Source organism: Plectropomus leopardus, chromosome 6 (genome assembly GCF_026936395.1).
Source record: "Plectropomus leopardus strain MGB_pleo_1.0 chromosome 6, ASM2693639v1, whole genome shotgun sequence".
Lineage (NCBI taxonomy): Eukaryota > Metazoa > Chordata > Actinopteri > Perciformes > Serranidae > Plectropomus > Plectropomus leopardus.
The window spans coordinates 16,027,349-16,043,910 of record NC_142181.1 but is presented as its reverse complement, the minus strand read 5'-3'; the positions used below and the strand labels follow the sequence as shown (position 1 = coordinate 16,043,910).

Here is a 16,562-nt window from a genome sequence, read left to right as displayed (position 1 = left end):
CAATTACCCTGCTGTGAACCTCTGCACAGTTTTCTCTTAATTACCACATATTCCCCCGGTGCCATTTATGCACTGGGTTTCTGCACACAGACCGGCCCTGAACATGTCATATCATGTCTGTACAACACATATATGCATTTAAATAGGTCCTTTCATCACAGAGGCTGCAGGGACCACTTGTCTTTTGTTCCACTGAGTGTGATCAAAAACACCATAACGGTCATAATAATCTTGTAAGATCTCAGTCGTCAGCTGTCTGTCTTTCCCATTCAGTTTGATGCGAAAATACTTCGTAGAATAAAATTGAATTTATCTGCAAAATACAAATTTGTTACCCCCCTGCCAATGTGGCTGGCACACTCAGTACACTTAGCCCAAAGCACCACAGCCAGAGTCTATCAGTATTTGGCTGCTGGATGCTCATAATTTATCTCCCAGTGTGACACATACAGCCCCTTTAGTGTTTTGTCTGTGTCTCAGCACATCTGCTTACAGACTGAGCTGGTTTGAGTCTCATATATTAGTTTTATGTGGCTTAAATTAAAGATGGCTGCTAATGAGGCTGACAAAAGGCAGTACATTATGAAATGCGATAATACTGTCTGTATGTTCTGTTTATCTATCTAGCTATCTATCTATCACATTGAAATAATGACACATGCAGAGTTTGGATCTAGGGCTGGGTAGTATATTGATATTCTATCAATATCGTGGCATGGGACCAGATATTTGTCTTAGATTTTGGTTATCGTAATATTTTAGGTGTTGTCTTTTCCTGATTTTATAGGCTAAAGTACAGAAAAGACAACATTTTCTGAAATGACCAGACTGTTCTAGCTATTGTTTGCCTTTGCCCACTCACTCATAAATCCACATTACTGATAATTATTAATCAAAAACTTATTATGTAGCTGTGTTGTGAAAGCATCAATAGTCAACCCTACAATAGAGTGCTGCAGGGATGGTTTTTTCTCTGTAAACCGATGCAGAGGTTTACATCGCCCTGATTCCCTCATCAGAAAGCCTATTGGATTCTTTCATTAGATTTTGGATTATTGCAGAAAATAAGCTCTGTGGCAAACAAAGTTTATGATACTTAATTTGTTCAGCAAGAAAATGTTTACAAATGAACACCTTTTTAAAGATTTTTGGAATGTAAATGCAATCGCTGCACGTAAAACGACTTAAAAAAAAACTGTACTATGGTTGCATTACTTGATGTTGCCACCACGACAAAGCCGTAAGGCTGTGCTCAGCATGATGACATTCTGTAGTCTCAGCCACTTTAAGCAATCACCTTTTTAAACGCTTCAGAAATTCACAATGGGGGAATACTGACATATTTTATGTTGTAGGACAAAATGTGAAAGTCTCTTAAGTTTGTGTCAATCACAGTCTTTATTTCAGGCGTCTAAACAAGAACCCATTAAAAAAAAAATTGACTTTGAGACGAGAGAACCGGGATTGGACTCGTTTGCTGGGTTTAGGTCTCATTCCTGCTCTACTTCATATAGTTGCAATATTGATAAATCAAGGTAAAAAAAATACAGTGATATTTGCTTCTGTCAATTTTTTGAGCCTTATTTGCAGCATTTGAAGCCATATTTTGTGGAGCTGTTGTATGGCATTACTGTACATTTTAAGGTATTGTTATTATGGTTGGACAATAATGTATCAAATGACTGGAATTCTTTAGTCTGTTCCAGATTTACTTATTTTTAAATAAATGTGCATAAACTGAAATTAGTGATACAACCAATGACATCTAACCGAAAGTTATACCAAAGAATCAGCCTACCTGTCAGTATTTTTAAATGGCCATACTGTAATAAAACAGGACAAACATATCAGAAGCGAACCAACGTACGTTTGTTCTGTCCATGGCAGATCTGGTAATTTATCTTTATATATGGCATTTAGATCGTATTGCCTAATGTCAGCTGCTATTTTATTACTTTCCATACACATAGATGGGGATGTGGCGTATACATCAGAGAATCACTGTGAAATATATGTTTATACTCTAGTTACAAAACAGGAACCACTTTCTTAGTGGTATAGACCTACCTGCTGCATCAGCTGCACCAGCTTTCTTTCTTTAACATGACCTTTAATATGCTGAACATGTCTTTCTCTTTGCCTCGTAATTACCATCTCTATACCATATCCTGGCCTTTTCACTGTTGCTTTTCCCTTCTTTTCACTGACCGTGTCTCTTTCTCAGACTTTAAATCTGCTTTTCTCTCCTTTCTCACTTGCTTACCCTCCATATTATACCCCCTTCTCTTCTCATGCTCAACCTTCCCGTTAGACACTCTTCCTCTTTTTTTGTCTCCCCATCTCTCTTGTCACCCTTTGCCCTTCCCCTTCACTCCCCCTCTCCCTGTGGCTTTCTATGAGTGATAGGTGAAATCAAGTGAGGTAATTTTGCCCTGATACTGTAATGAACCACTCCCTCCTTATCTTCAAAGACCCAGCACATGAAAGAAAGGAGCTCTGCAGTGTGTGTTGGTGTGTGTGTGTGTGTGTGTGTGCCAGTGTATTTTGCATAATGTTGTTGATTGTTTTGTCTAGAACAGTCATGAATTTGCCCACTGTTACTCTGGTGAATAGGCGATGGAATTCACCCGACAATACACAATGACCATCACAGTGACTCTGTATGTTGGCAGGAGTGTGTGTGTGTTGTGCTTGTTTGTGTGCACATTAAGGGTGAGCTTTCTGTCTGTTTTTGCACAAGACTGCAGGTTACAGCACCTAGTCCGACCATCCAAATAAATTTTTATATGAGGCAGTGCAACAAGCATCTTTCCCTAATGCACATGGAGTCTGTCTGCTCCTAAGTACTGTTCCAGCCTGTTTAAAGTGTCTTCACTGACCTCCAAAAGCAAAAAGCCTCCTCCAGGCTCTCCAGAAGTCTGACAAAACCCTGGATACTTATTATTACATTGATGGATTACTAAAGGGTGATGTTTGAATTTGTGTTTGTTGCAGGTTACTCTAGAGCTGAGCACACTCGAGGTAGATGACAGGTGATTGGCAACCGATTGACTGATGGGGGTGAAATTATTTGTGTGTGTCAGTGTGGGTCAGGAGCTGAAATCTTTGATACAAATAAACCAAAAAGCCTAAAAACTTGACTTTTTTTGCAGTCTCTGAATTTCTCTGTCGTTATTTACAGCAGCTCCTTTGTGACAGGTATAGATTCAATAAAATAAATAACAACACAATAATGCAGACCTTTTAGCTGTATTCACCTGATCAGTACACTTGGCGAAAAGAGTAAATGTCCTTAACATTTTGTGCATTCAGTGAACTTTGCTCCTGATGGCTGTTCTATTAGTATGTAAGTGTGGGTGAATGAATTAAAGCTGTATAGCAGGTGGCACCTTGTACAGTAGCCCTGGCTACCAGTGTATGATTGTGTGTAGGTGAATGGGTGAATGTGACTCGTAGTGTGAAAGTGCTTTTAGTGGTCAAAAAATGACTGGAAAAGCGCTATACAATCTAATCTGATAATCAATGAATTAGTTTGAGTCTTTTTTTTTCTTTTTGAGAAAAAGATCTCTGATTTCTTTTATCTTAAATGTGAATACTTTCTGGTTTCTTTACTCCTCTATGACAGTTGACTGAATATCTTTGAGTTGTGGACAAAACAAGATACTACGGGATGTCATCTTGGCATTTAGCAAACACTGATTGTTAGTTTTCACCATTTTCTGACATTTTTTAGACCAAACAATTGATTGATTAATTGAGAAAATAATCAACAGTTAATCATCAATGGAAAAAGTCATTGGTTGCAGCCCTACAAGAGTCCAAGGTTACTATTTTCACAGACTGACAGTTTATTGACAATTTCTTTATGAAAGAAATTACTTGTTAGTTCCAGTCCTACTGGAATATGTTACTGTACTTGTGTGACATTTGTGGTTTCATGCAACATTTAATCCAGGTGGGGCTGGATGATATAGCCACTGAGAGTGTTTTTTTAACTATTAATGTGCATATGACAGGAAGAGGCATTCACAGTTCACTGAACCCTTTAACAATCAGGAAAGGCAATATTCTAGCTTCTTTTAACCTAAAGTGCTCTGTTTCTGTTATTTTAAACATAGTGTATTATGCATGTTAGCCTATTGATGTGATTTCTTTTATTTGGAATATAACATTTAAACGAAAGTAGCTCATTTTTAATAAAATATATTATAAATCCTGCCTATCAATTGTTTTTATGCTCAGTAACCACAGATAATATTTGAAAGGAATTTCTCCCATTTGTCTGGGACATTGAAAACTTCCAGGATGTGTGGACCAGAACGGAAAACCTCGCTCTGTTCTAATAACCATAATCAACTGACAGATGGAGATATGATAAATCCTTTCTTTGATGTCTTTTTGTTTCCTCCAGGTCAAAGTGACACAGGAGCTGAAAAACACACACACAGAGCAGATGACAAGACTGCACTTTAAACACCAGACTGAATGTGACCTGCTGGAAGACATGAGGTATGAACACATTTGCATCAAGTGCGTGTACTAAAACAATCCTGAAGAATACACTTCATCAACTGCCAGATTATTTTAAACCTAGTCCTAATGTGACTGCAATATGCACGGCATGCATACATGGACACAGCCATGCACCAAAAAGAAAGTAGGAAGGAAATGACTAATGAGTGAGGGAGGATTGGCATGAAAGAGAAAAAGAGGAGGGGAATTGTCATATTCCAGTTTTTTGAGAAGGACAAAGGGTCGGGAAAATGACAAAGGAATTTCCTGTTGCCCTCTTCCTGCTTTCCAACATTTTTCTTACTCTTTCCTTTTCCAAATTTCATTCTTTACCTCTCCCTGTCATCTTTTCCATGTTGTTTTTCTGTCTCTTTTGCTCTGACTATCTTTTTGTCTGTCTCCATATCTCTCTTTCATTTTGGCTCAGCTCTGTTTACTCATGACGTTTGATTCTGGCAGTTTTCCCTTTTGGATTTGGCAATGGGAGGAAACCCTGGTTCTTTCACACGCTCTCATTTTCTGTGTTGACTAAGCATTGATTATTTATGACAGCAAACTCTCAATACTCTGCTTCTCTGCCTCCATCCTCGCCTTTCTCTCTGTTTCTCATTTTCATGCTTTCTCTACCTCTTCTCTCTGAGACATCCCTCTCTCTCTTTCCCTTTCACTCTTGGGGGCAACTCCAGCTGTTTGAGAACAGATTGCCTTGTTGCTGCTGGGTTTTGGAGAGTGAACAAGGCCCCGGTCTCACTTGTGGGAGAGAGGGAGAGCCAGTTAAGCATATGCAACCACAATGTGTTAGTTCTTTCAGTCAGTGAGGGATAGAGCCACATGCCACTGGGTAAAGATCTTCAAATTGGCTTTGTCATCCTCATGGTTGAAAAACACTGCCTGCAGTGTTTTCTTAGTGCATTCCTCTAGCTTTTAATGTTTTGTAATTATTTCTGATGACACATTGTCCTGGTGGTAAAACCAGGAGCAGCCGGGTTGGTGCAGTGATCAGGGAGATTGCCTTTCAATTGGGAGATCTAGGCTCAAGCCCCTGCAGCAACAAGCATCTGCTTTGTTGATGTGTCCTTGAGCAAGACACTGAGGCTAGTTTTTCTGTCTGTGATGTGGCATTCATTTAACTTCACTGTAGTGCTAGTTATTTTTGTAATGCTGTCATTTAAGATCAGAAGGGTTAGTTTGATCTGAAATTCTCATCTAAATCAAGACGGCTGTTCAGTACACTTTGACTTTGACCACTGTTACTGTTGTCAGAGCCAGCTGTTTTTTTCTGTAGTTGTCAGTATGTGCGCTGGTGACACGGATTACCAACTCGGAACCAGACAGACACAGCGATGGCTGTTCAGACTCCACAAAATCAATCTGGATACAATCTTGATATGACAAAAATCGGATTTGGGCCGGCAGTCTGAACAAAGCCTCTGTGGCTTCTTTTGCTTTTAGGATGCCTGCATGCTGTCTAAAATTACACACCAAAGTGGCGTTATGCCACCATTGTTTTGTTAAAAAAAAAAAAAGGAAAGGCGTTTTAAAGTGGGACTTTGTAGTAATCCATAAAGTGTGATCTCTGTGTGAAAAGGGTTATAGTTATATGGCGGAAGTCGATTGGTCAACAAAAAAATAATTTTCTATGATTTTGCTATACATTCCCTGGCTCCAGCTTCTGCAATGTAGCCTTTGCTGCTTTTCTCTATTTTACATTGTTGTAAATTAAAATGATCAAATATATTGTTTTTGTGCTGTTACTCAGACAGAATACGACATTTGAAGATGTAACATTGGACATTGCTAAATGATGGATGGAACTTTTTTACTAGTTTCATACATTTTCTAAATCATTTTTTTTAAAAATGAACAATCATTTAATTGCGGAAAATATATAAATATTACTTGCCGCTCTCTATAGTTAATGTATTTAATAATGCAGCAGTGATCTCCACAGTGAAAATGAATGAATGAAGAGTTGATGATGCCCTTAAACAGTCAGTAAAGGGACTACAGTAGGAAGTGAGCCAGTTGGCTCACATTGGGACATTTACATCAGCAGTTCTTAATCTTTTTTTCAGCCAAGGATCCTGTAGGATAGACTGGGGATAGACTTCGTGTATGTCCCTTGGAATAAGTTGTAGCCTATTTTTTTTTACACTTCTGTAGTCTCAGTATTGTGAAAGAACACAAGAGAAATGTGATAGAAAAATATGACGTATTAAAATTATTTGCACTATGTCAACACAGAATAAAAAAAAAAGCTGTGAGTAACACTGTATCTAACCAAAATATTAAAAGCGAATCAAAAGAAAACATATACACACATATATCAAGAGAAAGTTTCACTCTTAGTGCATACATAAATTAAATATAATTATCTGATTCAAGTAAATGATTTAAATTTGAATATGTTATAATGAAAATATTTTTTATAAAATGTTATTTAAATGTTTAAACCTGAAAACATTTCAGGGACCTCCTGGTAAAGTGCCTCCAACCCATGAGAGTCAGTAAATCTAATCAGTGTATATTGTTCTTTTGATGGACCTGGACTGAAATTGCAACTCTGAAATTGTTATGTACACTTGGCCTGACTTTTGCGAAGCTGCCAATTGTCAACTTAAAAACCCTTTTTAAAACAGATAAACTCAACAGGACAAAGAAAGTGTGACCATGTAATAAAACACATACTTGGTTGACAGACATGCATTTTCCTGCCTGAAGCCCTCAGTAGATTTTAACTCTTAAATCCCAAAATCTGCTCTGAGGTTATTTACCCTAATTAATCCACAGGCTGGCTTTAATCAACGCACACACTCCCAACACACATGCACATACACAAGTAGCTAGCTATAGTGCTTTGAGCCTGTGTGTTTGTCAACTGTGAAAGGTAAGAGGGGAAAGATAAGGAAACAAACAAATAAAGAAAGAGAGGAGGGAAAGGGCAGTGTGCTTAATCCTCCGGGACTGCATTTTAGCTGGACTAGTTATAGGAGAGAGGATAAGAGAAAGAGAGGAGAAAATGATGGCGAGTTGGTGGACTCAGGGAGTCAACTTGGTGTCCTCAATCCAGCTAAATCCCCCATACCCTTATGTCTGCCCCAACAGCTTCAGGCACACACACACACACACACACACACACACACACACACACACGCACACGCACACACACAGTGCAAACCATAAAAGTAGAAAAGTCTCACTCTTACTTGTAATTACCTCGTACAAATTTGGAAACATTGACCTAGCTTTATACTTACTTGCCCCCCATTTTGCTGAATAAGAGTATGCTTTTACTTTCACAATGGATCTGTAACACTGTTTCAGTGTTGCAGATGACGGTTCTATCTACAGATTTGGATCAGTGAATTACACCAAACCGCAAAAGACCATCATTGTGACACTATACATGATGATGGCCTTTTATGCAACGGGCATTGCATGCTCTGCAGTTCTGAGCTTTTAATCTGTTCCTATGATTGGCATGGTATAGTGTGGCTTTACAACATTACACCCTCCATGGAGACGGCATTTATTTTGCCTTTTAGAGAACTTATAGGCAGGTTACAAAGTCAAATGCATCAAATTTATGGTGGTCAAGACAGATTCTTTTTTTGACGAGTCTACAAAGAGCATCATCAATCATGGAGGAGACAGTAGTGAGGAAACAGGGAATAAAAGTGCTGTTTTTGTAGCTGACGCCTGGACTGCGCTGGACTAAAACTGGGGCCCTAATGTAATTTAAGAATTTACCCCCCCTGTTTTTTGTGTGGCACATTTGCATCAGATAAATGAAATTTGTGTTTCACCCAAATTTATTGACCAAATCCGAGGAACTATCTGCAGATATCATTAAAACATAATGGGTCTCCACGCTGAGTAGCGAGATGAGCCTCCCCCAATTTGAACCCAAAATGCTATCAGAGTCCTCATTAATGCTTTTCACTGCAGCCTCCATAATTTAGAAAGAGGAGGAACAGAAAATCAAGGACTCATTGGGGGAAAAAAGGCCCAAATTAATGCAATGCTGATTCACACACTGCTAATATAATTAGGCGGCCTCTGCATTTGGTGAAATGACAGCCACCGACAGCTTCTGCTGTTATTCAAAATCGCAGAAGGACCCCAGGTAATACTATACCCAGGGGGATAAGGCTGAGATTAAGGAGATGATGACAGGCGTCTTTCTGTCTCGAAATGAGGCAAAGGTGATTCTTCAACCATGACCAACTGCTTCTTTATTTATTTTAAGAGGAGAATACGTGCATCACATCCTAAGCACTTAGTTGAGGAACCATTTTCCTTCTTTAGGAGGCACTGGCTATGACTTATGACCTCAAACTGTTTGATGGAAACAATTACAGTCATTTGCTACTGATACCCATTTCTGTTTTAATAACAAAGGGTGTGCAATGCAGTCAGATAACATTGTAAAGAAGAATCAAGCCAACCATCTGATCTGTCACAAAAACATCCTCCAAAAAATTTTTACAGTATCCTGTACATCAGTATTCTAATATTATACTGCATTAACAGCCTTACAATTTAATGCAATGTAATATAACAGTCCTGCAGTAAATCCTTCCTTTTATGAAGGTTATTTTATTCAGTGTTTATAGCAACAGTTTCATAGATTTCAATCCATTCTGTGGTTATTTAATGCTGAATTAGTGTAATTAACATGTGATATTTAGTTTTATATATCTGTTTCTCTATTTTTGTCTCTGTACCAGAGCAGTTTTTTAGCCCCACCCATGAAAGTCAAGGACTTGAATCATTAGCCAGACACCTCTCAGTCAGCTGAGATTCTTTCAGTTGAGCAGTATTTTTTTGTTAGTCAGTGTGCAGTGGACATCTCGGGACGTTTTGGTCCCCAGATCTACACTGCAGAGTGACCAGTAGTCGCTTTCACACTGCTCTCAGGCAGCTGTGGACTCAGGCAGGTTGACTCAAAGTGAGATGGAGGCAGCTGCCTGGAGACAGGGAGGCTTTGCCCAGTCAGGCACCATGATTAAATTATTTGCTGACTTCTGCTTAGAAGTTTTAAATGTGCATCTCCAAGCAACTTATTATGATACAGTCTCTTGCTTTCGTTTTGATATCTAGTGTCATCAAAAATGTTGCACATTTCCATTCCATGGTTAGCATTGTTAGCGTGCATTTGCTTGGTGGGCTAACGTTTGTTATCTGTATTATGAACGTCACTTTCACGCTGAACAGCCAACCAAACCCTGTTCTAACACTAAAGCTCTATAGTGAAAAAAGGAACAAATAGTCAATTACTGGTATTGAACAACTATATCTTCTTCCACAGACATAATTCTGAGTCAGGTAAAGCCCTAAGTATTTTCAGGATTTGTTGTATAGAAATATAACACTTTGCCCCTGTCAGAGCAATGACAACAGACACAATTTCCTCTGATTAATTAACCATGGCTGCAAACTAAGCAGTCAGTCAGTCAGTGTGGAGGCTTTAATCCGTGACAGATTCAAGTGTCACGCTTCAAATTATCCCGAACTGTGACAAAATGACATCCATCAACTATCACTGAAAATTGCATTTTTGTTTGAGGAAAATCTTCACTGACATCTCAGTGACATCTCATGTTTCAGAAGCCACAACAGTAGTTTGATCCGATGTCGTGGCTACACACATTAATTTAGACTGATAGGAATAGTTTGGCAAACTCTTTCTGCACCTATTTCCATTTCTGATTTTGTCACAATAATAATGTTTTGATACTGGAATTGTCTTTCCCCTTGACCTCCACATCATGAAAGCAAAGTACAAGGCTGATTACAGGACAAGGCATTTGAAACAGAGAGGAATTTGGTGTTTTGCTTAACAGACTACATGATTCAAATTCCAATTTTAAGCCTGATTTTCTCCAACAGCTGTTTTTTCAAGGCTGTGGAGAGTCAGTGCTGGTGTGTGCGAAAATGAGCAGATCAAAGAGAGCTGTCCGTAAATTTAATCTTTACCTGTTTGAAATTTTAAACGAATGTGTCCCGAGTGACTAGTGTGAGTTTTCACAATTACATCCAATTTTTGAGGTTTTACATCAGGAATGACAGAAAATCTAAACATAATCCTGCAGCTTTGTTTTAGTTTACCTCCACACCATTATGGATTTAATAATTACCTAGAAGTTTTTCCAGAATTTTCAGAGGCTTTAGCAAATTTGTGTAGGAAGGGAACTGTTTGGATGTTCACGTGAAGCATGCCATTCATGCTAACACAATCAGTAATTCACTTATAGTAGTTTACTTCAGTCTTTTCATTTTGTTGCATGCAATTTATCAATTGTATGATATTCTGAAATGAGATTAATAGTGAATGTTTTTGTCCAAATGCGTGCTTGGTTTTGGAGAAAGAAAGAAAAAAAAACAGGCAGAGTGCTCTATTGTGTCGTGTGGGGATCACGCAGTGTGAAAACATGACCTCCCCCCTCCGCCCCCGTCCCTGTCTGTGACTCATGTTGCTTATCCTGTTGTCAGTGATCTCAGGCTGTGTCCTGTACACCATTGATCTCAGCTGTTTTCCCATGTTTGATCGTTCCCCCTCTCTGCCTTCACACACACATTCAGTACATACACTTAGTGTCCACTCCTAAGCACTTAAGTATTTCCTGTCAGACACACACTCATCTGGGCATTTTCTTTCATGCCTGGCTCATGCTGACACTGCTTTTTGACTCATGCACCGCACACTTACAGATGTACACAAATGATGGGCAGACAGAGAGAGAGATGAGGGAGAAGAGAAAAGGATGTAGGAATAGAGAGGGCAAGAAAGCAGAGTGCATAAAGCCAGAGAGGAAGTGATAAGAGTTGGGATCAAATGCAGAGGTGGAGGGAGGGTATGGAGAGCTTTAAGCATAAATAAAAATAGACTGTGTGCAGAATAAATGAATGAGGAGTCTTAGGAGTACAGAGGCATGCAAACATCTTAGGAGAAATGCAGTATAACATTAAACAAACACAACAGACATTAATATTATAAAATTTGAAGCTTGATGACCATTCAAGACTTGAACTGAAAGGTCTGTTCTGTTTTTGTCTTTTTTCTAAAGAAACACACAGTACAGTACAAACATGTACAGTGTGTGTGAGATATTTCTAACTGGTAGGTCTGCTGCAGTGTCGCCATGGTTGCATGAGAAGCCTAGACATATCTAAAGATCCCGGTGAGGATGTGTGTTTGTCCATGTGTGTCTGTGTGTGTGTACTAGTTTTGACTTAACTTGTATGTTCCAGATGCCCTATTACTCAAGTATACTGCAGCACTAAGATGACAAAGCCAAACTTATTTTTAGGCTGTGCATTAAAGTGTCAGAGAGCCTGGCTTTATATTTGCATATTTACTGTATTTGCATGTTTTGATTACAGAACCAGATATTTAAAGTTGAACCTATGTGTGTGTGTGTAGGGATGAAAGGAGTGATATTATTAAATCTATCTTAAATGCTTTCAAATTGATTGGTTCCCCAGACTCATATCGCTGTCGCAGCCAGCTGCAGCAAACTGAAACTGAAACTGAATCACTTCAGTTCAAGTGTTTTGATTGAGACACAGCCCACTTTTTTTGCACAATTCTTTCCAAGTTATTTTGTATCCTACAGATGAAATCCTGAAGAATTCCTCAGGTGGAAATGAATCAGGTTATAATGGAAAAGCTGTGTAGACACACCAGTGTGATCTTTGGTCCTGGCGCAAGCAGTAATTTAACTGTCAGGCGCTGTGGCTTAGTTTGGTAAAGTGCCTTTCTAGTAAACAAGAGATCCTGGGTTCAAATCCCTCTAGTGCCTTTTCTGAGAAACACTCTGGGTAAGTGTGACATCAAAACTTGAAAAAAGAACTGTGGATCTAGCAGTTGATTATATAAACCTACATGAACATGTGACATATGTGTGCTTTCAAGCCTAAACAGCAACTTAGGGTGCACTCACACTAGACCCACTTGCCCCGTACCGTGCCCAAGCCGTCCTGCACTCACATTGCTCCAGATCCAACAGGGCCTGTGCTCGGTTACCTCTTGTACATACGTCATGACGTCATAATACGACACACACGTGGCTTTACATTGTCATGAGGTGGCCGACAAGATAATTGCAGATTTTCCCAAAGACCTCTGAGTTCTTGTGGGTTTTATCCATGTGACTCTGGATATTTGAGTCTGCCCAAATTTCAAGTAAACACACGAGTTCAGCATCGGACCAAAGTGAACCCTTTGCCGCTGTTGTTTATAATGTTTTTCGAGAGGAATGGTCGCATCGAATATACGTCCTGAGCATGTTGCATACCCGTGCTTGTGCTCGTGCATGACCAAGCGTACTGTGCCAGAGCCCACCTGGGTTCAGCTCCCAGCAGTGCCTTTTTCTGCGGTCTAGTCTGCACAAGTCTTTTATCAAAAATTAAACTTTGGTCTTGGTAAGACTGTATTATTCTGTGATTCTCCAACAAATTCCCCTTTTAAACAATGCTCTCTAATGGTATTGGCAGGGTGCTGTGGCTTAGTTGGTTAAAGCACCTGTCTAGTAAACAGGAGATCCTGGGTTCGAATCCCAGCAGTGCCTTTTCTGTAGTCAAGTCTGCAGAGGTCTTGTATCAGAACTTGGAACAGGATCACTCTAGAGGTGCATTATGTCCCCAAATGCTTGTGTCTTTCCAAGTGAAAGAGATCAGTCATTGGGGTCTGCAGTATTGCTGCACTATCTTAGGGTCTTGGAGCACAAAAGGAACCATGCATTGCTCTCGAGAAAAGCACTGCATGGTTCTGTGTTGCTCACAAAAGTTCCTGGTCAAACCTGCTCTCTGAGTGGGTGCAGTAGGGGGCTGTAGCTTAGTTGGGTAAAGTGCCTGTCTTGTCAACAAGAGATGCTGAGTTTTAATCTCAGCAGTGCTATTTCACAAAGTGCTGTTCTCAGATGTCTCACTTACTGTGAAGGTGCTTTTAGAAGAGCGGTATTTCTTAATTGCAGTGTACTTTAGCAATGGTTTTAGCCTTGGTGTCTCAGCAGGTTATGATTTGTTACCACAGTGCTTGACCTATATTTGTTTTGTAAAGGATTAACATATACTTACAGGGGAACTCAGGAACATAGACTACCTTACTGCTATGACTTGAGAATAATGCTGTAAGTTAGTGTAGTTCAGTAGATCTATTTTTTTAAATAATGACCATTTTGCTAAAGAGGTTTCATCATTTATTCACACAGCTAGGCCTGGATTGCTGTCAAAGCCCCTTTTCTTCTAATTTACAGATCAGGTGTGGCATAGCTGAGCTGCTCATTTGTCCTTGTGGCCATATCATTTTTATTTTGTTGAAAAAAGTGGACTTTGGAGGCCCATGAAGGCTGGTTATGCCTGAAACTTGGTCTATTCAAAATGAGGTTACAAAGATTTGTTTGTATGCAGACATCAGTTAATGAGAATTAACCTGTGAGACAGTATATATTTCTGTTGCACACAAGAAGCTCCATACATTACAGAGGTGTGTTTATCAGGGACTTGTATTGCAGCACGTTGATGCTGATGTGTAGAACAAAAATGGCTGTTGCTGCCAATCTAGTTTAGTTTGGAAGTGAAGAGTCACATCTGTCCAACAGCAAGAAGAAAGAGAGCTTTACTGCCGAGAGTCAGGAGACAATTTCAACTCTGAGTTTTCACCATCTGTGATCATCAAGTGTCATGTTGCAAAGCAGGATGACTTTGTTCAGCTCACTCTAATGTGAGATCAAATGAGTGTTGTGATTTTACTGAATTATTCCTATTTAGAGTGGCACTTTCATGTTTATCTAACTACTATGAATTAAAACACACCAGATGTTTTTCCAGTTTAACCCTTAAAGAGATTTGGTTTTGAGTTTGGCAATAGCTAATTGTTAAGAGCATTACATTACATTTAGCTTCGTAGGAATTACATGAACTGTTTGCTTTGCTGAAGTGGTTTATACATGGTATTCTCACTATTATGTGGAGCACAAACTGCTCTTGACATGAATCTCAAAAATCCTGCCCCGTGTGAGGCTCGAACTCACGACCTTCAGATTATGAGACTGACGCGCTGCCTACTGCGCCAACGAGGCCTGTGGGGAAGTGTGAGCATGTGTGTTTTACAGCGCAGACTCAATACTGCATGTCGGGGGAGGAGGCGTCTGTGTGCTCAGGGGAGGGAGCGTGTCCTGTTTCAACTGACATGCACAGGGTGGAGTTAAACACTAAACATGTGCTCCAGCCTTTTGCAGTAGATCATTGACAGTTGGAAATATTGCAGTTTTCTATGCGCCTTGCTGTGCAGGATTTAAAGGACTGGTTCAGTCATTTACAATTTCTCATGGCTTTTAATAAGGAAAGCCAGAAATCTAAAGCAGTCCCTGTTTGGAAAGCAGATTCTACACAGCAGGTTTAACATGAAATGATGCCTTGGGAAGCATTTGAAAAGAAGCACTGTCCTATCTGTTTGGGCTGTAATTAGTATAGAGAATTGGCAGTAATTATGCTGTCTATGCTTACAGTAAGTGCGTTCCTTTCTCCATCTTCCCCCACTGTTTCCCTTCCCTGTTGTCGCGTGATTGTAGCTGTTCAGTTCCCTCACACAGTAGCACAGTTAAACAGCATTGGTTCAATGACTTTGAGAATATGAGATTACAATAACATTTAGTATCATAATAAACAAGTGTGCAATTTATTATTACAGATATTTCCTTGGGCTACATATACACTGTGTTGTTTTAATACATGATTCAAACAGCAAGAGGAAAGTCATGGTAAATTCTTTAGCTGATGATCTGAGTTTATTTTTCCTCAGTAGAAGTTGAGGAATTTGAGTTGTAGGTGATTAATTGATCTGTCAATCTGGTCAGATTGATGGATGAGATCAGGAGCACCTGCAAAGAGGCGGGGGAATGCAAACTTTTAGACCATGTGCAATGGATGGTGAAGTTTCACTTTCATTCTGCTGCTCCTTCTAAGTACCCTCTGCGGTCTGAGATTGTGTTTTAATGAATGATCGAAATGATCCTGATAAATAAAGAGCTCCTAATGAAAGCTCCAGCTCCAAAAATATAAAATCAGTACGTGGCGGGAGATGTTTAAATTATGGTGAGCGGCCACAAATAAATTAATGTGTGGAAAACCCTGAATTGAGACCGGAGGGGTGGGCAGTCTGATCAACTGATCAGCTGATCGGGCCGCTGCTGGTCGTTTTGTTGCACTAGGCATAATGTGATGCTCACACAGAACAGACGAAAAGCCACAAAAGCTTACAAACTGTGCATACATGTTCCACTACAGCAGAACTGTAGAACAGCCATTTAACCCCAGCTGCTCTGCAGAGAAACACACGTCTTATGAAGAGTTCTGCACTGATGACAGCAAGACCACTTATGTTTCTGTCTCATTAATGAACACAGGTATGTTTTATGAGCTGAGGTTTCAAAATCCGCCGCTCTGCTATATGCTTAAATAACCATAATAATAATAATAATAATAATAACAAAAAATGCAGCTGCTGTGTTCACTGTACCAGCGGCAGCGTTGTGTCAGAGAGGGCCTTCACTAACAGGGTTAATGCAATACTTACGATTATGACTGATGATGACCTGTTCAGAATGTACCCCACCTCTCACCCAATGATAGCTGGGACCTGATGAAGACAAGCAGATGAATGAAAGAATTAATAAATGGTTGGTCACTGTTAAATGGCTGTCAGGCTGTTGAAAGCAAAATGAACAGATACTAATATTCCTAAAACCTTCGTAAAAAACACTTAACTGGTAATTGAAATGGGACCTCCCAAGTGGGCCAGTGAGTCCTCAACATCTGCATAAGAATTTATAATAGGTTAAGTGGTCAAACCACTTCCAAATTGTGTCTATATTTACTTTTGAAAATGACTCTTATCCACACTGAAAAAACAGAACAACACAACACTAAAGGAAAGTGGCTTGATCTCTTCTCTTCCATCAGCTGGCACACAACAAATTACTTTACAGTCATTATTTGTTCTCAATAACCTGAGTCTTAAAATGCTAAACCTCTGTTCTGTAGCC

General features: G+C 39.5%; 1 protein-coding gene and 2 non-coding genes across 5 annotated transcripts in view; 2 read left to right on the top strand and 1 right to left on the bottom strand.

The window, feature by feature from the left end:
- The window catches only part of fchsd2 (FCH and double SH3 domains 2), an 81,063-nt gene that overhangs the window by 1,230 nt on the left and 63,271 nt on the right, over nucleotides 1-16,562 (top strand). For all 3 annotated transcript variants that reach the window (XM_088078869.1, XM_088078868.1, XM_088078870.1), the window contains exon 2: nucleotides 4,412-4,509. In XM_088078869.1, the coding sequence (XP_087934995.1) occupies nucleotides 4,412-4,509 (98 nt within the window). The remainder of the gene's footprint in view (nucleotides 1-4,411; nucleotides 4,510-16,562) is intronic.
- trnat-agu (transfer RNA threonine (anticodon AGU)) lies at nucleotides 13,012-13,085 on the top strand. The gene has a single exon. It is a non-coding gene; the product is annotated as a tRNA-Thr (tRNA).
- On the bottom strand, nucleotides 14,525-14,597 carry trnam-cau (transfer RNA methionine (anticodon CAU)). The gene has a single exon. It is a non-coding gene; the product is annotated as a tRNA-Met (tRNA).